The sequence below is a fragment of the Dasypus novemcinctus genome, chromosome 18 (assembly GCF_030445035.2).
Source record: "Dasypus novemcinctus isolate mDasNov1 chromosome 18, mDasNov1.1.hap2, whole genome shotgun sequence".
Taxonomy (NCBI): Eukaryota; Metazoa; Chordata; class Mammalia; order Cingulata; family Dasypodidae; genus Dasypus; species Dasypus novemcinctus.
In genome coordinates this window covers 54,952,142-54,973,314 of record NC_080690.1, presented here as the reverse complement: position 1 = coordinate 54,973,314, position 21,173 = coordinate 54,952,142, and the positions used below count along the sequence as shown (strand labels likewise).

At 55.7% G+C, this 21,173-nt stretch overlaps 1 protein-coding gene across 2 annotated transcripts; it reads right to left on the bottom strand.

Annotated features, from left to right (window-relative positions):
- Window positions 1-34: 34 nt before the first annotated feature.
- Window positions 35-12,848, bottom strand: ARHGAP33 (Rho GTPase activating protein 33). 2 transcript variants are annotated; one of them, XM_071209232.1, is made up of 22 exons: window positions 12,656-12,792; window positions 10,606-10,703; window positions 10,443-10,527; window positions 10,144-10,238; window positions 9,978-10,058; window positions 9,735-9,872; window positions 9,251-9,343; window positions 8,577-8,699; window positions 8,415-8,492; window positions 8,264-8,330; window positions 8,111-8,170; window positions 7,869-8,021; window positions 7,683-7,785; window positions 6,458-6,602; window positions 6,294-6,376; window positions 6,102-6,209; window positions 4,673-4,818; window positions 3,878-4,031; window positions 3,650-3,795; window positions 3,496-3,570; window positions 1,766-2,443; window positions 35-1,676 (listed from the first exon to the last, which is right to left on the bottom strand). In XM_071209232.1, exons 7-22 carry the CDS (start codon window positions 9,341-9,343, stop codon window positions 415-417), a joined length of 3,474 nt encoding a protein of 1,157 aa, XP_071065333.1. In that variant the 5' UTR covers window positions 9,735-9,872; window positions 9,978-10,058; window positions 10,144-10,238; window positions 10,443-10,527; window positions 10,606-10,703; window positions 12,656-12,792; the 3' UTR covers window positions 35-414. The 2 variants fall into 2 exon arrangements, with proteins under 2 accessions (XP_071065333.1, XP_058135245.1); XM_058279262.2 differs by lacking the exon at window positions 10,144-10,238 and having other exon boundaries at window positions 12,656-12,848.
- Between the last annotated feature and the right edge of the window lie 8,325 nt (window positions 12,849-21,173).

Below are 21,173 nucleotides of genomic sequence, written 5' to 3'. Positions count from 1 at the left end.
TCACTGAGCCTGGTCCCAGCATGACACCAGTGACTACATTTTCACCATTTTTATTCATTAATTTTGTCAGATGGTTTAGTGGGTTGTGGGGATTGGGTGGGCAGGAGCTGCCTCACCCCCCACCCCCCACCCCTGTGCACAGCTCAGGACATGCTAGGGGCTCCTGGAGGGAGAAGGTCAGGGTGTCAGCCCAGCCTCCCTCAATTTGTGCAAGGGCCCCCAGGGTGGAGGATGGTGAGGAGATGAGTGTCCCTCAGCCCAGGGTAAGGGAGCTATGAGTAAAAGTTAGGAACTCACATCAGAAGCAAGTTACAAAGTTAGAAACTTGGGGAAGTGGTTGGGAGCTCAAGAAAATACAAAACCAGGGATGGAGTAGGGCAAGATCCAGTGAAGAAGGTCCCTCCCAGCTCTGGCTCAGCAGTAGCTTCGGGTCTGGCCCTCAGAGTGGAGGGACCAGCTGGGAGTGGGGTAAGGGGGTGGGAGGCCAGCCCCCTCCCCTCCTTGCCCCCCATTCCTGTATAAAGACCCTCGGAGGTGCTCGCCCCCCCTCCCATAGGCTGGTGGGGCTGCCCCATACAGCAGAAGAGGCTCAGGTGGGCCCCAGGGTCCAGGTAGCCTATGAGGGGTGCGGGGGCCCCAGGGTGCCCGCTGTTTCTGGGGAAGGCGGGGGGCTGGGGGCCCGGGATCTGAGCGGCTGCGGGGATGGGCAGGAGGAGAGGAGGAGCAGGAGGATGCAGGTGAGGGCCCCCTGGGCCCTAGGGCTAGGTTGACATAGAGGGGCTCGGGTCGGGTGAGGCGCCGTGCAGGGTGCTGGGGGGCTGAATAGCTAAGGTGGTCTGGGGGTAAATATGAAGCAGGGGCTGGGTAACTGAGCAGGGCATCAGGGGACCTGTGAAGTGGTGGCGATTGGCCAAGCACACTGTATGAGGCGTTGAGCCGATCAGGGGGCACAGAACGGAAAGGGCTCCAGGGACGCGTGGGGCCGGAGCAGGGGGACCCCTCGCCACCTCCAATCTCATAGTACAGATTCTCTCCCCTGTCGAGTGATGCAGGAGGGCCCAGGGGTCTCCTCCAGACTGGAGCTGGGGAGCTAGGCTGGAAGGATGGGGGGCCCAAGGGGTACAAGCCTGGCTTGGGGACCCTGAAGAAGGGTGGCAGGCACTCCCGGGGGGCTGGGGAGAAGAAGCCTGGGGTAGGACCCTGTAAGGGGACAGCACCTGGGGACTGAACTGCCATCCCTGGTGCATCCCTGTACCCTCTACCCACCCTGAGCTGGGTGCTGACCTGGGCAGGGGCTCTGAGTCCCCTCCCTGAGGCCCCTAAGGGCCGCTGGCTTCTCATCAGGCTCCCATCACTTTGTTGCCTTGGTAGGTAGGGTGGGGGTGCTGGGGTCCAGATACTTGGGTGGGCTAGGGAGTGTGGGGGTGGCCCACTCCCTGAGGTTCCTGCGAGCTCCCCGCCTACCTCCAGGGAGAGTGAGCGGCGGAAAGGGGAACGGGGAATAGGTGGAGTGCCCCCACGCTCTTGTTGGCCCTGTTGCTGGGCCACCTGCTGAGCCCGCTCAGCCAGGGCCAGGGCCATGAGGCGTGCTGGATTCTTGGGGGGTGGGGGTGGGACCCCCCCCGGACGCAGGAGGGACAGGGGTGGGGGCAGCAGTGGTGAATCCAAACCAGGACCTAGACAGAAAGGAATGGAGAAAGGGTCAGCTGGGTCCCAGAGGCAGCCTTGGGGTCTGTGAGGGGCAGTTAGGCCAAGCAGGACTTACCATGACGGTCCTGGGGACACCGGGGACCAGACAGTGACAGCTTGCTGGAGATCTCCCGCTGGCAGGTGTCACTCAGCTGCACCTCGGCTCCACGCAGCAACAGGGGGATGAGATGGGGGCGCAGGCCTGGACCAGGGCTGAGGGCTGGTGGCAGAGGTGGTGATGGGCTGACGGAGGCAGGGGTCCCCCCGGCTCCCAGTAGCTCTAGCACAGCAGGGGGCACTGATACAGCCAGGGGCTCTGAGATGTCCAGGGCAGTGGATGAGGCAGGGCTGGCGGGCCCACGGGGCGAGGGGGGCTGGGGAATCGCCTTGGGTGGGAAGGCAGAGGCAGGAGCTGGAGGTGCTGGGCTGGCGGGAGGTGCAGGGTCCCCTGGGGTGGGGCTGCTGCAGCAAAAGGTAAGGGGATCAAAGTCAAGCCCCCGGAGCCCCTCCAGGCAGCGGGGTGGACTAAAGTCCAGCTCGTCCCCATCATCTAGCCAGGCTGAGGTACGATGTGAGGGGGACCCGGAAGGTGCACCCAGTCCAGCTGCTGAGGACTCGGAGGAAGAGGCTGATGATGACGAGGAAGAGGAGGAGGATGAGGACAGGCTCTCGCAGGAGCCGGCAGGTGCGGGGCCCACGGGAAAAGCATCACTGCTGGAATGGGGTCGTCGCAGCCTGTGCAGCCTCTGGAGACCTGGACAGAGGGGAGGGCTGGGGTCAGTTTACTCACATTGTCAGTGAGGACATGGCACACAGTCCAACAGGAAGGTGGGGGAATGGCACTTCCCTGCAGAGGGCTGCGAAGGCTGTGAAGCCAGGCAGAGCTGCTCAGACTCACCAGTGAGGAGGGAAGTGAATGGCATGATCACAAAGAGAACGCCGCCAGACTCAAAGGCAGGTAAGTCTGACAACCCCAAATGCTCTCAGGCGTGGGTGCTGGGAGCACAGAGTGGGACACCCACCTCTGGAAAACAACCCATCCTTCTCTGGCTCAGCTGAATGAATGTGTGTGGGCCCTAGGGGACAGCACGTCCACTCCCGGGCATGGGGAGAGACCTCTGAGGAGTGCGGGCCTATAAGGGATTGCTCATGGGAGCCTCAGTCCACGGGGAGTGGATGGATCAGCCGCTCATGATGGGATAGCCACATGTGGAGCATTAGGGAGCAATGGAAAGTGACCAGCCTGAGCCACACGGAAGGCAGTTTGTAACAGAGTGGGTGAGTGAAAAAGTCAAGCTCCACACACAGCACCACAGCCCCTTTCTTATGATGGCCTTAAATAAAGTTTCAAAAAATGAGTAGAAATTGCTGAGCAGTATGTTAGTTCCACACCTGTATGTGATCAAACCTGGAACTCAAGGGGGTGATAAGCACCACAGTTAGAAGACGCCTCTGGTGAAGAGGCCAAGTTGGGGGACAGGGGAGCTCACAGGTAAGATCTTGGGGCTCTTCTGGTTCTGGGGTTGGCCTTTGAGTTCAGGGTGTTCATTACACCATTTTTAAATATTTTAAAAGAAGGAAGAAATAAACTTTTAAAGGGCCCTATATGGACCAAGGATTATTGTGCGTCATGATGCAAAGGTGATGCTTTATCCAAATCATTGTAACTAATGTCTAGATCAAATTTTTTAAAAACTCCAAGACTCCCAAATTTGTAAGGAGCATTTGGAGGCCGAGCCCAGGTCCCCAGGCCCCCAGGCCCTCCTGGCTCCACCTGGGCACAGGTATGGCCCACCCTGTGCTCACCAGCCCCGCTGGCCTGCGATGACAGAGATTCCTCGCTCTTGGCTGATCTCAGCGTGACGGTGTCAGTTCGGCTGCCTGCAAGGAAAGGCAGGAGGGTCATGGGGCACAGCGCACACTCTCACCTCCACCCCACACCAAGCGCCCAGCTTCTGACCTGAAGGTTGGGGTGGAGCCCGGGTGCCCCCCAGCCAGGGCAGAGGCTTCTTTCGGGGGACACCAGGACCACGGCCCAGTGCAAAGAAGGTCTTCCAGCTGCTGCCCCCTGGCTTCCGCTGTTTCTCCCTTCTCTCCCCCTTCCTCCTGGGGTTTGGGTGAGATACAGGAGATAGTGTGACATCCAGGCCTCCAGGCCTGCCCCTACCCCCTCACAACCTCTCACTACCTTTCCACAGGTGAGACTGGAGTCTTGAGGGTTGTGGGCTCAGTGGGTGTCCCCAGCCGGCCCTGGGTGCGAGCCTGGGCTTCCTCCAGCGTCAACAGGCGAGTGGAGGGGCTGCTGCCCGCGAGGGACTTGGGCCTGGGAAGGAGGCAGCGGCCTGGGGAATGTGGAATGCGGGCGGCTGTTAGCCATGGGACCAGCCAAGGCCACAGGCAAAGCCAAGCGCTACAGCCCAAGCCCCGGCCCCGCAGCATGCCCACCCGGGCTGGCAAGGCAGGGGGCCAGGGCAGGGCGGGCGGGAATGGGTGGGCAGCAGGCAGGTGAGGAGGAGGAGTGAGGCAGAAAGAGCTGATGAGGAGGCAGCTCCCAGCAGCCAGCGAGGGCAGTGGCTCTGGCTTCAGTTACCTCGGGCCAGGAGGCCCTCCGTCGCGTTGAATCCTGACTGGGCTGGGGTCCAGGGCAGGGCAGGGAGTCTGGGAGGGGTTGGGGTGGGGCCAAATCTGGGGACCTCCCACCTCCTCCCAGGTGGACCCATGGCCCCGAGTGCCCCCAGGAACTACAAGGGGTGAAGGAAGAGCAGCGTCCGGGCCAAGAAGTGGGGATCCTGAGCGGAGGAGCTGAAATGAGAAGGAGGCTGGGGGGGCGGAGTGGGGGGAAGAGGCCAGGGCGGGGCCCTCAAGGAGCTGGGAGGGAGGCCCAGCTTCAGTTGGGTAGGGATAGGGGGCTGGGAGCCCACCTGCCCTCCCACTGACACAGAGGGGGCAGAAGTCAGGACATCAGGGGGTGGGGCAGGCGTACCTGCAGGGTCGAGGCCAGCAGAGGCAAAGGTGTCGCTGAACAGAACGTCCACGTGGGTGAGCAGGAACTCCACCACCACTGACTGCACCCGAACCTCCCGGAAGGCCGCCGCCCCACCCAGCCCCACTGACTCTAGCTCCATGGACCTGGAGGGGAGGAGGGAGGCCAGGTGCCTTGAGCCCTGCTGGCCAGTTTTGGCTGGGCAAGGTGGGGAGCCAATGGAAACAGTGGTATGTCTCCTTAACACCTCTGACCTTCTCAAACCGATCACACCAAGAACTGGATTCTTAACCTTCCCCCAAACCTGCTGCATCTCCACCTTCCCTGTCTCAGTCAAGGCAGTCCTGCCAGTGGCTCAGCCCTAACACCAGTGGCTCAGCCCTAACACCAGTGGCTCAGCCCCGAACACCTCTCTGTCCCTCACACCCACATCCAGTCATCCAGCAGACCCTGTCAGCTCCACCTACAAACCCCATCTGGAATCTAAACTCCTCTCCCCTGTACTGCCCCACTCTGGTCCAGCCTCGTCCTCTCTCTCTTGGATTAGTGCACAGCCTCCTCCCTGATCTCCCTGCTCCTGTCCTTGTCCCCACAGTCTGCTCTCCCCATGCAGCCAGAGGAGCCTGTGAACTCTCCTCTGGCTGCCCCTCATTTCAGGTGAAAGACAAAGGCCCCATCCAGTCCCGTCACCTCTCTGTCCTCATCATCTCCTCCCCCTCCAGCCCTCACTTTCTCACTCAGCTCCAGTCACTGGCCTCCCTGCTGTTCCCCCAACACCCCAGGCACAGTCCCAGCCCCCTGCATGTGCTGTGCCTTCTGCCTGGTTTGCCCCTCCCCAGATAACTATATGGGACTTTCCCTTACCTCCTTTAGGTCTTGATTCAAATGTTACCCAGTCAGTGGGGGTAAAAAATTGTAAACCTCTGTGTACTCCTGCTCCCTCTTCTTTGATTTTCCCTCATTGTTCTTATATACACCATTTGACATCCCATCAATTTCACTTATTCATTTACTTATTATTTGCTTCCCCAAAAGATTGTGAACTCCTCCTGGTCACAGAACTTGCCTACTGCTGGCCAGAGAGAGCCCCCTTACTGCAGCCCTCCTTGCCACTCTTTCTAAAACCGCCAAGCTGCCTGACCCTGCTCTATAGCTTTCTCCTCAAGTCTCCTCACCGTCAGACGTTACCCTGCATTTTTCTTGTTGATGGCTCATTGTCCATCTCCCCCATGAGAATGTGAGCCTCAGGATGACAAGGCCTTGCTCACCACTGTGTCCCCAGTGCTAAGATTAGGTTTGGCACATGGGAGGTACTTGATAAATACACATTAGATGGATAAGCAAGATAGGAGAAGTGGGGGAGGTGGGTGGGCTGGGGTGGAGAGGAGACCCGCTCCTGAGGAGATGGGCTGGCTCGTTGCCAGCTTACCGCAGCAGGTTGGGTGCCCAGACAATGGCCAGGTTGCGGGCGTGCATACTGGTGTTGGCGCTGTGTCTCGCCATACGGGCCAAGTGCCTCAGCAGGTACTCCAGGGTCCTGGGGGTGAGAGCAGAGGGGAATGCCTGAGCCTCAACTCCCTCGGGATCCTGCCACAGCCCCACCCCACCTCTCCTGGCTTACCTATAGTGAGGCGGGGGCAGCTGCTGGATGACATCATGGACCCGCACCAGGCGCTCCTCCTCCCCAGGCGCCGACATGGCCTCCTGAGATGGGGGACACATATGATCGGGGTTGGGCCAGAAGCATCCCAGCACCCATCCCACCTGGCCCAGCTCCCTACTCACACTGAACTTCCCATAGAGCTGGTAGGTGAGCAAGGGATTCGGCAGTTCTCGGAAATAGAGCTTACAGAGGGAGGACACACTGTGGATATCCTGCAGGAAGGCGGGGCCAGACAGTTCAGGGATCCTCTCGCTGTCAAACTCATGCCTGAGGCCACCAGGCCAAGGAAGAGGAAGATGTGAGTCAGAGCTAGTTTGCCTCAGTTTCCCTCCCAATCCCCAAGTGCCCATGGGTGGATCCAATCCTCTTCCCCAGCACCTGGCTGAACTGCCCAACAGGCCTGCATAGCAAAGATGGGTGTGCCCCATTTTCCAGGACAGTGTGGTTCAGGTGGGAGATGTGCCTGTGTGTACCTACCCAGTGCTGTCTGACTCCAGAGCATGACCATGTTCCTACCACAAAGGAGTAAAGGAGTACCACAGTTTGTGGGTACCCATCAGGGCCTCTTGGCCTCATCTTTCAGGGCTTCCCCATGCCCTGTCTCTGACCTCATAGCCTCCTGGCAGCCCCTTGCTCCTGTCTCTCACTGCCTCCCAGATGGTTATGTGTGCAGAACCTCCTGGGCTCAGAACCTTCTCATAGCTCTCCACTCCTTCAGAGTAAAAGGCAAAATCCTAGGAGCTGTCAAAAAGGCCCTGTTCAGTGTGTTCTTGGGCATCATCTCCTACCACTTTCCCTTTTGCACTGGCTGTTCCCTCTGCTGTGAATGCTTCTGCCAGGATAGACGTATGGCTTGCTCCCTCACCTCCTCCAGACCTCTGCCCCTCAAGGCCTTCTCTGCCCCCTCTATCCAAAACTGCAGTACTCTGCCCTGACCCATTATTATTATTCTCCTTCGCTCAATCTATTTTTCCCCATAGCACTTGTCACCTTCTAGTAAAAGATCATTTTCTGGTTTGTCTCTCCCTCTAGCACGTGAGCCCCAGGAGGGCAGGGATCTCTGGCTATCTCATTCCCCACTGTGTGTCCAGGACCTGAAGGGCACTTGGCACCTGGGAGGTGCTCAGTGAAGGGCTATCCCTCTGCATGGAAAGCTAACACTACTCTCCCCCTTCAGGCCTGAGCTGAGGCAGTACCTCCTCAAGGCAGCTCTCCCTCTTCCCAGCCGCAGTCTACCTCTGCTCTATGTCCTAACTCCCAATAACTCTGTGTCCCTAATACATAGCACAGAGCCTGGAATCGAGATGGTGCTCAGAAAATGTGAAAGGAAGTGTTTGGTGGCCTCACCGCAGCCTCTGGATATTGGAGGACACGCCTGAGAGCCGGTAGATTCCATCCACCACCCCGTGTGCCTCGATAAACTCAGAGCAGCAGCGCAACACCTGGGGCACTGGGAGGAAGCCACGGGGTCAGGGCTTAGCAGCCTACATCTGGGGTGGGTGGAGTGGGGGAGGCAGGTGGTCCAGGCCTCACCATCCTGGCCTGAGTTGCTTAGGTGCTCGCCAAGGTCGCAGCCAAACACCCTCTGCCGCAGGATTCCCCGCTGCCTCAGCCGCTGCCAAGAAGGGCGGGAGCGCATGAAGGTGCGGAGGAGGCCAGCCAGCTTCCCACGTGGCCTGGGCACAGCTGTGGGGGCAAAGGCAGGCCACACAGGGTCAGTGCAGCCACTGGCCAATGGGGCAGGGGGATGGGGCCTGGCCCCTTGTTTCTATTACCTGAGGTCAAAGAGGAGAGACCCTGGGGAGCTGGGATGCCACATGGGGGACCATCAGCATCTGTAGGTGAACAGGGGATGGAAAGGATGGAGAGTAGACAAAGGATGCAAGAGGATTCCCCCTCCCCCACCCCGCCCGGTCCATGACACCTACCTGCCTTTAGTCCAGGACCTGGCCGCTCTGTGAATAGTTCCACACACTCGCTGGGGAAGAAACCAACCTGAGGAGGGTTGAGGGTCAGTGGCTTGGCTGTCCCAGCTGGCACAGTGTCCAAGCCTCACTGTCCACCCCGAGCCAGCCTCACCTGGAAGCCTCGCTTGCCCCGCCACCAGCTCCGGTCCTCTGCTGGTGGCATGTCGATCACTGAGACAATGTCTCCCACCTGGGAGTGGGCAGGTAGAGGAGAAGGGTCAGAGGGGTAGGGCAGTGGAGATGCCAGCTGGAGTCTGCTCCCCCACAGCCTCACCTCGAAGGACAACTCATCGGGCGCCTGGGCTGTGTACCGTTTGACCACATGGGCGGCAGCTACTGCAGGGATGTTGAGGGAAGCCTCCTCACTGAGGAGTAGTCGCCGGCCATGATTGTCCAGCTGCAATGGAGGGTGGATGTGGCAGGGAGAAGCCAGACCAGGTGATGAAAAAGGCACAGAAGGTTCCTCCATGGCCAAAGAAGCCATGTCCTGTCCTCTTCCTAAGAGCCACTGGCATGCAGAGCTATTGCCCAGACCCCTAAATTCCTGTCCCACCCAAAACAAACCCCCTTCTTTCCTCACATATGTCCTGTCCCTAAGTCCTCCCATCCACCCCTGTACCTCATCCTTCATGGCATACATTGCACATTCGTTACCTAAAAACTCTCTGGTTTAAGCCACTATTAGCCAGCTGTTTTGTGAGTGATAGCCAAACCCATCTCTACCTCATTTATCTTAAACCCTCATATCCCCATATCCCCACACCTGCTAACACACATATATACACACACTCTCTTTCTCTCAGGCATGCGCCCACACAGACACTAAAATACCAATGCCTCCTCTACATGGGCTTGTTTCTTTCCTTGCCCACACACTCCCAGCCTGGTTCTTGTCCCTTCAGACACTTCTCATTCCTCCCAATGCCAAACCCTCCTGCCAGGGCCCACCTCCATCCAGGTAAGCACGGGCCCACAGTTGAGATTACTGTCCACCAGTCCTGAGAGGGTTTCCAGGTACTGCAGCAGCAGCGGCACCAGCATCTGGGGGCAGATTGTTAGGAGGGGAGCCTGAGAGCCCCACCCACACCCCCACTGCCCTAGCTTGCCTCTCAGCCTGGATGCACGGGTGCTGCACAGCTGTTAAATATTGTAATAATGGCAAATCAATGTGTAAACAAGTTGTCCCAAGCTCCTGAATGCTTCCCAGTGGTATGGCCACACTGACCCTCTCATTGAACCCCCTGGACCTTCCCCTAATCCTAAATCTAAAGGGAATTTCCAGAACCCTCCTGCAGTTCGGAGACCTCTCCATTCTAATTGGTTGGGACTCAAGCCATACCAGCATCTAAATATTTATCTATCCCCGCTGCCTTGATGGTTTTGAACACCACTGATGAGAAGACACTGATGGCAGGGACAACAAGCAGGTTACCTGGGCAGCTCTGGCACCCTCTGGGGGAGGGGGTAGCTCTGGGAGGCAAGAAAACCTCCGGTCAAAGATGCACCGGTGAAGGTGGGCATCCAGGGAACGGAAGTCATCATAGCTGCGGAGGACTGGCCAGGAGCGGCCCTATGGGCAGGGAAGGGACAGAAGGACACAGTGGTCCCATTACACTGAGCTGAGGACCATGATGGGCAGTCCTGCAGGCTAGACAAGAGGTAGGAGTGACCTCACCTGACAGGTCACCTGTACCCCAAACACCAGCTCATTCTCTCCAGAGAGGCCGGGGCCTTCGCGCTCTGGAGACAGCAGGAGCTGCAGAGGGAAGCAGAGGCCTGGGTGAGTTCTCTGTTTGGTCCCAGAAATAACTGCTCCAGACTGGCACTATCTGAGGATGAACCTGTGTCTCTGGGACCTCCCAGGGACAGGACTTGATGAATCTTGGTCAGAGTACAGGGCCCCAGTGCAGAGCAGACACCCAACAAAGAGTTGTTTCTGAATGAATAAAGAAATAAATGAATGAATGAATGATCAGCTCCCCCCCCCCCCCCCCCGCCCCCGCCCCTGCAGCCCCTGCCACTGACTGCTCAGATGGGTGGGGCAGCCAGTCCCAGGGATAGGTTCAGGGGTAGAGTGGCTGAGACTGCTTCAGGGTGGGGTGGGATCTCATCCTCCCACCTGGTTGCAGAGTCCCCATACCTGAATGTGGCCAAAGTCAACATTCTCGTAGTGGAAATGTGCACAGTCGGCCAGCCGGGGGAAGGGACCTCGAGGAGCTAAGAGCCTGGGAGACAGATGACAAATCACCAGCGGCTCCTGCGCTTGGCCCCCTCCAAAGATGAGCCTCTCCCTTACGCCTCACCTCTTCCCAGGCTTCCCCTTCACACTGGGCCCCCCCGTGGGGGGCAGGGGCTGCACGGAGCCCTCTCCTGGGCCATCCAGGCTGTCAGTACTACGAGCCTGTAGAGCAGAGAGAAGACTCAGAGGCCTCCCGGGACGGGAGCAGAGAGACAATGGGAGCATTGTTATCGGCCAGCTTGGGTCTAGAGGCCGGGTTGCTGGACACACCACCCTGAGCGCAGGGCAGGAAGGTAGGTCAGGGGGAGGGAGGGCAAGACTGAGGATGGGCCTGCTTCCCCATGTGTGGTCTGTAATGGAGGGCAGGAGGAGCAGGGGTCAAGGGCAAGGCAGGTATCTGTGGGGAAAGCACACTGTTCCCATCCCTCCCTGTTCAAAACCCTTCTTTGGTCCCCACGTGCCTTTCAATGACTCTCACCAATGTTGGGAGAATCACAGTCCTCATCTCAGCAGTAACTTCCTGCTTCCAACCTCTCCCATCCCACCAGCTTCTCCTTCACAAGCGCCAGAATCATTTTCAGACAACACAAACCTGCCCCTGTCTCTCTATAGATCCTGGACCTTCAATGGCTCCCTGTTGTCCTCAAGATAAAGGCTGAACTCCCTGGTCTGACACTGAAGGCTACCCTGAGTTGGTCTCTGTTTACTTCTCCAGCCCCATCTCTCCCCATCATTCCCTTTCAGCACTCGTCTCTGGGAACTTCTAAAAGTCCAACAAAAGCACCATCTTCTCATTTCCTTCTAGGCTTTTGCACAGGTTCTTCCCTCTGTCTGGAACACTCCACCCCACCCTTTCACTAGGTTGGTTCCTTCTCATCTTTCAGCTCTCAACTCACATGTGCCCTCGAGAAAGTTCACCCTGAGCCTTCAGACTGGGTCAGGCTCCTCCGCTGGGCTCTCTCCGACCCGAGGATCCCCCTTCTCCGTCTAGGTGACTGCCTGTGCTTCCCCCATCACACTCTAAGATGTCACTAGGTTATGACCTCCCCAGAAGCAGGACCCTGGGTAGAGTCCCCAGCATTGCCCAGCACAGAGTTGGTGCTCCTTACAGGCAGGCCTGTGCCTGGTTCCTCTCTGGGTCCCCAATGCCCAGTGCTAGTCCAGTCACATAGCTGGGGCCAGGTGGAATCTGATAAATACATTAACCAGTCACCAGATGGGGACTCCCCAGACTGGGCTCCAGCTTCTCCTGCATGACCATGCAACCCAAAGTTCATCCTTGGGTCTCACCCTGGGGGGCTCTGTGCCCCTCCAACACATGAAGCTCCCCAGGGTAGTACAGGATCTGACTCTCTCTGTGCCTAAGGTGCGGGGCCTGCACAGAGGAGGTCTCAGTGAATGTCTGTCAAGTGAGCGAAGGAGGGGATGAATGGCTGAACGAGGGAGCAGCCTGATGGGAGGGCGATGGTGGGGGAAGGGGGATGAGGACCAGAAGATGGAGAGGACCCAAGGGCTAGGCGGGAGGTACAGGGGTTTGGGGAGGGGACGAAGGAAGGGAAGGGCTGGAAAGACTGAGGTGAAGGTCTGAGCTGATGGGGGTCGGGGGTGGGGATCCAGGCAGGGACCGGGACGGGGAGAGCATGTGGGAGAAAGAGAAGAAAAGGGTCAGGCACAGGATGGAGCCAGGTGGAGGTGGAACTCAGGAGGAGAAAAGGGCTGGTGGGAGGCGGGGGCGGCCAGGCGGGGGAGAGATGGGGACTGGAGTGAGGATCGGAGGATGGCGCTGGGATGGGGGCTCAGCGGGCGCCGCCAGGGGCCGCTTGCGGGGCGCGGGTCCTTCCCTGAACCAGCTGCTCCTCCTCCCCAACCAGCCATCCCCGGCCACTGTCAACCCTGCTCCAGGCGGCGATGAGGGTGCGCGCCGAGGGGGCGGGGCCGCGGTGAGGGCTCGGGCCCGGGACCCGGCCAGGGGCCGCGAGGGACCGCGCGGCAGGGTCAGGGGCGGCGCAGGCCGCGGGCTCGGGCGGGGCCGGGGGCGGGGCGCGCGGGGCGGGGCCGCCCGGAGACCGACGGACTGACACGCGGACGGACGGACAGCCGCGTGGGCCCCTCACCACCATGGTCGCGTCTCCTCCTCAGGCCCCGGCAGCGCTCGACCCCTCGCTCGTCCTCGCCGCCGCCGCCGCCGCCGCCATGGCGACACAAAGGGGAGGGCGCGAGCCGCGCGCGGGCGGCTGCAGGCCCCGCCCCTAACGGCCGCCCGAGGCTCCGGCGCGCACCCCACGGGGGCGGGGCCGGCGGGGATGCGGCGCGGCCTCTCATTGGCTCCACCCGGAGGCCCTAATACGGCGCCCCGCCCGCCTGGCGTCTCCATTGGCTTCGGCTTGAGTCACATCTCTGGCTCGGTCCCTCTGGTCCCGCCCCCCGGAGTTTTGACAGCCCGCGCCCTTGGCTGCATTTCATTGGTTCTCTGTCCCTCCCCTGACGGGACACACCCCCAGGCTCTTTAGGCGTTGCCTCCGAAATTTCCCACATCAAGCAGCAGACCCTCTCCTTAGCCCCCTCGGAGCTGTTCCCCTGACACTCTTCACTGGAGCCTCCCATGGGCTCAGGGATTTGCCCCACCCCAAGAGGCTCTGCACAGTCCCAGTCCTCTGGCCACACCTTGTCAGGCCGGACCCTGGCCCCGCCCACAGAACCCCGAAAGCGCTGCGCCCACGGGCGTTATTCATTAGCGCGACGCCCTCCGGAGGGTGCAGAACTCCCGGGGGCTCTGCGACTTGGCTTCGCCCTACCATTGGGCATTTTCCTTGGCTCCGCCCCTACTGCTTATTAGAGGTCGGCCTCCCGTCTTGGGGCCGTTTTCCTAGGAACAGATGCAGGCCCACGCCTAGGACCTGGCCAGTCCTCTCCCTTAAAGCCCATCCCAATCGTTCTGCCCCTGACAGAACCAAGTCCTGGAAACTCATCCGGGTCCTGTGACCACGCCCTTCCCAAGAAGACTCTCCTTTTGGTCATGGCCAGATAGGTCTCTCACCTTAGAGGGTAGGTCCTTGGCCCATTCCTTTGTTCATGCAAAAACTGTGATCACTTAATTTGTGTATACATCAGTCAACAGAACGGGAAAATATATTCTGTCCACATGGAACTCAAAAGCTAATGGGAGTGGAAAGCAGCTGTGGCTCAGTCAGTTGGGCTCTGTCCACCATATGGTAGGTCCTGGGTTCGCGTCCCAGGGCCTCCTTGTAAAGGCAGGCTGGCCCACGGGCTGTGGAGAACTGGCTGCCTGGGTGCCACAGACAGCTGACCCAACAAAGGGAGACAAGCAGATACAGAAAAAACGCACAGTGAATGGACATAAGAGACAGCAAAGAAAGGAACAAGCTGCAGGGGGGGAGGGGATAAATAAATAAATAAATCTTTTAAAAAAACTAATGGGAGTGGGAAGCAGATGTGGCTTGAGCAGTTGGGTGCCTGCTTACCACAGGGGAGGTCCTGGGTGTGGTGCCCAGTGTCTCCCAAAAAGAAGACGAGCAGACAGTGAGCACAAACAATGGGGGGGGGGGGGGGTTGTGCAGGTAGAAATAAATAAAATAAAAAATTTTAAAAAGCTAATGGGAGGGGAAGCAGATGTGACTAAAGTAGTTGAGCACCCACCTCCCACATGGGAGGTCCTGGTTCGGTTCCCAGTGCCTCCTAAAGAAGACAAACAAACAATGAGTGGAAACAAGGAGTAGACAGATGAGAGAGCCATGGAGGGGGAAGCTAATGGAAGGAGACAGGCAGTGACCAAAGTAAATATTGAAAAATATAGGGTGTTAAAAGGGGATAGGTGGGAAGTGGATTTGGCTCAACTGATAGAGCATCTGCCTACCATATAGGAGGTCCAGGGTTCAAACCCAGGGCCTCATGACCTGTGTGGTAAGCTGTCCCATGCGCAGTGCTGATGCACGCAAGGAGTGCTGTGCCACACAGGGGTGTCCCCCATGTAGGGGAGCCCCACATGCAAGGAGTGAGCCCTGCGAGGAGAGCCGCCCTGCGTAATAAAAATGCAACCTGCCCAGGCATGGCCCCGCACACACAGAGAGCTGACGCAGCAAGATGACACAACAAAGAGACACATAGATTGCCAGTGCCGCTGACAAGAATTCAAATGGACACAGAAGAACACATAGCAAATGAACACAGAGAGCAAACAATGGGGCGTGGCAGGGTGGGGTGGGGGGAGAGGGGAGAGAAATAAATAAAAAATGAGAAAATGAAAATGGAAAAAAGGAATAGGTGCTGCAGAGAAAAATTAAGCTGGGATTGGGGAAAGGGAATGCTGGGGGTGTCAATTTACAGTTTTAAATATAATGATTAGGAAAGGCCTCAATGAGAAGGTGACATTTGAAGCAAAGACTTTAAGGAAGTGAAGAAGCAAGGTATATGGATATGTGGTGGGAGAGCAATACCTGCAGTAGGAACAGCAAGTGCAAGAGTGTCTCAGAAGGGTTCGGAGAAGGGCAAGGGGACTGATGTGGCCGGAGTGGAGAGAGGAGGAGGAGAAGCAATCAGAGAGCAAACAAGGGACATATCATACAGGGCTTTGTAGGCTATTGTACCCTTAGACAGGAGCCATGGGAGGGCTTTGGGCTTTGAGCAGAAGAGGGATGGACTCTGACTTGGATTTTTAACAGGATCCCTCTGGCTGCTACTGGGGAAGAGGTGGCGGAGGGAGAGGTGCAGAATCAGAGAGATCAGGAAAGAGGCTACTGCAATAGTTTAGGCAGGAAACTGATGGTGGTTTAGTAACAGTGGAGGTGGTTTTGGTTTCTCTGCCCCTTTTGTAGATAGAATTGATGTGATTAGATGTGGAAGTGAGAGAAAATTGTGCTGTGTGACCCATTGTCTTTTATTCTTAAGTAAGATGTGCTAACAGCTTGGGTGCCTCTTCTAAGAAATAGCCTGTCTGTCTTCACTTGGGGTGGAGTGGGGGGATATGTTTGCAAATGCCCTGTTAAGCTACTTTTGTGTAGAAAAAGGCTGGCTTGCTTGCTGCTTTTATGTTTACATGTTTCTCTAAAATACCAACTTTCCAAATAAGGCAAAAAGTAGATTGCACTTGGATATCACCACCTAAAATTTGCTTTGGGTAATGCAACAAGAGGCTTCTCTCAAGATCTCTCTCAGTAGCGTGGGCACCCCCATTTGTGGAGCTCATTAAAACAGAAACAAAAACATCTCTCAAATGGCAGACAAACTGTTGACTACCATGAAGGAGAGGTTTACGTGCTCTGTGAGTACAAAATAGGGCCTGAGGGAGCTCAGACTTATTTCAAATCTTGAACTTGCTGACCTCTCTCCCATCACAGGATTTCCTACATGACGTTCCCTCGCCTGGAACATTCTCCCCATCAACAACTGTGGTGGTTTTAAAACAGTGCCACAGATTCCTTGACACTCCTTTCAACAGATGTGGGGGGTTTTCCCCCTCCCCTTGAATCTGGACAGCATTGTGACTGCTTCAACCAATAGAATAGAGTTAAAGTGATACTATGGTTTCCAAGGCTAGGTCATGAAAGGCAACACAGTACCATGTTTTGAGGAAGCTCAAGCCGCATGGAGAGACCTTGTGTGGGCACAACAGTTGATAGCCCCGGCTGAGCCCAGCCTGTCACCTCAGCCCTGGTGCCAAGTAGGTGAGTGAAGAAGCTCTAGAGGATTCCAGTCCTCAGCTATTGAGTCATCTCCAGCCTTTGTGTCTTTCCAACTGAACCCCAGACCTCATAGAGCATAGACAAAATGTCCCTACTACACTATGTCCAAGTTTCTGACTTATGGAATCCATGGGCATATTAAAATGACTTGTTTTATACCACTTAAGTTTAGGGTGGTTTGGGACCCAACATAAACAATTAGCATGTCCCTCTTGTTCACTAGTTAATTCCTACCTGTCTCAGTCTAAGTGACTCTTCCTTAGGAAACTTTTCATCCCCACCACTCCCCAGCCAGATCAGGTTCTGCTATAATAAACATCCTTTATTTCCCCTTATAGCTATACATCTATTTTCTTCTTGTTGATTTTGTTTAAATATAAATGTATGGTTTGTTCAAAAGGGTTGAAAACATTTCCCATGTCTGTGACATGCAGAAGTTGCTTTTAACAGAAATCCATGTTATAAAAATCCTCCATTTTATTATGAAAGGTGTCCGATGTACAGTGTTTTAGTCTTCTTGCTGCCAAAGCAAATACCATACAATGGGTCAGCTTAAACAACGGGAATTTATTAGCTCACAGTTCTGAGGTTAGGAAGAAAGTCCAAATTGTGCCAAATCAAGGTGACGCTTTCTCGTTGAAGACTGGTGGTCTGGGCTGGCTGCTGGTGGTCCTTGGCTTGTCACGTGGCAAGGCACACCACAGCATCTCCTGGAGTCTCCCTTCTCTTCTGGGCTCTGTTGATGTTCAGCTTCTGGCTGCTCCCCTGGGGTTTTTCTCTCTCTGAATGTCATTTTTTTGTAAAGGACTCCAGTCATAGGATTAAGACCCACCCTGGGCCACGCCTTTACTGAAGTAACCTCATCCGAAGGTCCTACTTTACAATGGTTCATAGCCACAGGAATGGATTGACTTTAAGAACATATTTTTCTGGAGAACATATAGCTCCAAACCACCACATACAGCAAAGGTGAAACATGTTACCTTGGAAACCCATGAATCTACCCCTTAGGTCCTACTAGCAACATTTTACTTTATTTGCTTTATCTCATATGTATTCTTTACTCCATTTATCCATCAATCCATTTAATTTGGGGATGCATTCAAAGTAAATTGCAGCCCTTGGTATACTTTCCCCTAAATACATCAGCATACATACCTATAACTAGAATTCAAAATTTTTTGTTTTCCTTTGGAGGTAAAAGTTACATACATAAATTTCACTGCATTCTGACAAATTCTTACACCCATGTAACCCAAATCCTCCCCCCAACTGGCAGCCAGACTTTTTACTCAGGGCTCTAAAGCGAGTGAGAGAGAGAGAGAAAGAGGGAAGAGAGAACCAGGAGGAAACTATCACCTTTCCTTATCCAGCTTTGGCTGTTAAGCCTCATCGCTGTATTCGTTGAGGCACTCCCAAAGCCCCGCCCAGTTTCCAGACTCTACCTTTTAAAGGGAAGCGTGTCAAAGAATTTGCTGACATGTTTTATAATAACAGAAGGCTTTTCAATAGTCTAGACCTGAGGTGATGGTTGCAGTGAGGGCAGTGGAGTAGGGAGAAGGGATTGAATGATGGGTGGGTTTTAAAGGCATTGCTGACAGGATTTGGTGCTTGACTGACTGTGGCTGTGAGAGAAAAGGAGTGGAGGGTGACCATGAGGCTTGGAAGCCAGGAGCTGTCATTGAGGGAGATGGGGAAAGCAGGGCAGGAGGGGGCTTGGGGGGAAGACTGGGAGCTTGGTGCAGGGCCTACGGAGTTGGAGATTTCTCTTAGACCTGTAGGTGGAGATGGCGGGCAGGCAGCAGGAGGCGGAGGCCTGAGGCTCAGCAGTCAGGTCTGCACTGGCTTGTAAGATATTATAGTTGGTGCCTCATCAACCTGCCTGGCCTAGGCATAAGTTCCCCTTTTGAGTGAACACCCCAGCTAGCCCTGCCCCGGGCGGAACCCCTACTAGCAAGGTCAGCACCTCTCTATGGTTTGGATCTTTGGATGATAAGAGCCACCCCCAAGCTTCCCTGAAAGTCCCCCACTGCTTCTCCAAAAGGCCCCTTGCCCTTTCACGCCACCTAATTTACTAGCAGGGCAGGTTCTTCCATATGGCTTGGATGATAAGAACTACCCTCGGCTCCTCCAAACCGCCCTTGCCACTTCTCCTTTTCCCTCTGAAGAGTCTGAAACCACCAATCCCCAGTGGCCACAGGAAAGACACCCCCCACACTCACACCTCCTGTCACAGTAAGGGCAAGAGCCTGGGATCCACGCGTGCTTCTCCTCCCCGCAGCCCATGGGCCCTGGAAGGAGCTGAGGTTAGGTAAGCCCAGCGGCCTCCACCGCCCTCATTCTCCCCTCTGCCCCTCCAGGGCCTGTGAGCTAACAAAACTGTCCTTTCGTGCGTTCTCACTGGCAGCGTTTGCACCTCTTCACCCAAAGAACTTTCGAGCAGGGTGACCTGACGTGGCCTGCTGGCAGCCAGGTGGGTCTACTGCACGCTGCTCTTGCTTGCTCACCTGACGTCCCGATGGCTACACACGTGCTGGTGGTCGCTGGTGCCGCTTGCTTTTACCCTTTGTATCTGTCAGGTCTTTAAAAGCCCATCCCAAATTGCGACTTCCTTAAAGATGGGTCTGCGGAGAGGAGGGGACGGCTTCCTGAAGACTGCTCCGTTCGGCCCCCTGCCTCGCCAGGCCAAAAGGGGGACAAGGGGTCCCTTTTGCTCCCCGGAAGGGGAGCACAGGACTGGGTGAGAACAGCACCAGTTTGGTATAAATTAACTGGCTGTTGTTCTGTGAAGATATAGAGGCTCACCAAATACAGGATGGGCTGGTTCCAGTCCCAGGGGTCTAAGGCCCCCTGGGTGGGAGGGGTGCCAGCCTGCCTTCGGCTGTGCTTGCCAAAACACACTGGGTGCCTCTGCGCTCATTCTGACAGCGCTGTGTCTGCCAGATCGTGTCCAGGGGTATGTCACCATCCCTGGACAGTGCGTTTAGGGACTATTTCCCTGCCAGAGCACATGGGGAAGGGGACTAATCCTGACCGGGAGAACGTGGCACCCTGCTGGCCAAAGGGACGCAAGGGCCTGTGCCCCTTACGGTGCTGTGGTCTTAACTGCTGTCACTTTTCATCCCGACTCCATGAGTTATAGGGGGTCCGATCCTTGGCTGAGCCCCCCAACCACTCTGAGGTCAATTGGGAACACCCTGGAGAGAGGAGTGGCAGAATCTGAGGCAGGGAAGAGGGACCCACTCTTTCCAAATCTTGAAGGCTGGCTGGTTGCTAAGAGTATTCAACACAGGGTTTGAATTATTAGTAACCCCTCCAAGAGATGAGACAATTAGCAGACATTGCCAAGGAATCTAAACTACACAGCTCATTCCAGGACCCTCCTGGCTTCCAGGCTAAAGTTATGCATGACCACTAGTGTCCCACCATATTTAAAAGGGCGAGGAGCTGTCTCCATACCCGAGGTAAAAAGACCAGTGGTATGGAGTAAGGGACCTCCGGCGTGACATAGGAGTGGCTTAATGGGTATATCCTTTTGATGCCCCCTGATAAAAATTTTGTTCAAGGGGACAAGGAAAAGTGGTGGCAGATTAGTTGCTGAGAGTCTTCAACATAGGGTCCAAGATGCCACTCCTGTCCCCAGAAGGAAAGGAAAAAAAAAAAAGGCAATTGGGTAGTACCACTAAAGATTCCAAGTCCCTCCCTTACTGACTCAAAAAAAGAAAGAAAAGGAAAAAGAAGACACACCTGTCCCATAGAATGTGTTACCACCGAGACCCTTGCCCATTGGGAAACAATACATGTGGCCCCAGTGTTACTTTTAAAAGATTGAGATGATGCAATGGGCAAAGCATTTCTTGAGCATTCAGACAAAAGAGACCCAAAGTTTGTCTCTGGCCCTGGAGAGCCCCCTTTGTCACTGAGTCACGGAAAAATTTTTTATAACTAGTGGAAATTTTTCTTATGAGGAGCCTCCTCCCCCCAAATTACCAGGCAGACTTGCTCAGCCTTATCCGCAAGTACTATCAGTGAGGCTGTGGACAGGGTGGAGCTATCGGCAGGATGTGAGCGGACTCACGTCAGAGTCACAGACCCTGACTTATCAGGCCTAGGCATCTGGCATATTACAGGTTCAGTCCCCCACCCTCCTGGGAGGGGAACAATTCTTACTGAACAGCTACCACAAATGGTGGTGCTTTTGTTCTTACTTTCCCCACCAGAAGTAGTGAGGTACTGAGGTTTTAATTGTTGCCAGGAATAAGATAAAATCCTTGGCTCCTCTGCCAAATAGGACCCCCGTGGAACTGCCCCTGTCAATCAAGGTGATAAACACTGCAATGCTGCCTGAAACAAGGCCTATAACCCAAAATCCCCTTGATGAGGGAGTCGTTCATTGTATTAATACCTACCATCTCCCCAAACCTTAGCCCTCTTTGGCCAGATCTTAAAGTCTCCACCAAAGAAGGGCGATTATCAATTATACCAACCGTAATGCACCAGTCCTCCCCATCAAAGCCTACATTCCTAAAATGATCTAATTAATAAAAGAGCATGGGCAGTTGCTTTCCTGTGGTGACAGACTTGGTTGACATATTTAAAGAGAGAGAGAGAGAGAATTCCTAACTGCTACCACCAGGACCTTAACAAATGGTCTTTAAAAACTGCTTAAGGGAAGCGGACTTGGCCCAATGGATAGGGTGTCCACCTACCACACGGGAGGTCCACGGTTCAAACCCCGGGCCTCCTTGACCCCTGTGGAGCTGGCCCACATGCAGTGCTGATGCATGCAAGAAGTGCCGTGCCACGCGGGGGTGTCCCCCGCCTATGGAAGCCCCACGCGCAAGGAGTGTGCCCCATAAGGAGAGCCGCCCAGCGCGAAAGAAAGAGCAGCCTGTCCAGGAATGGTGCTGCACACACGGAGAGCTGACACAAC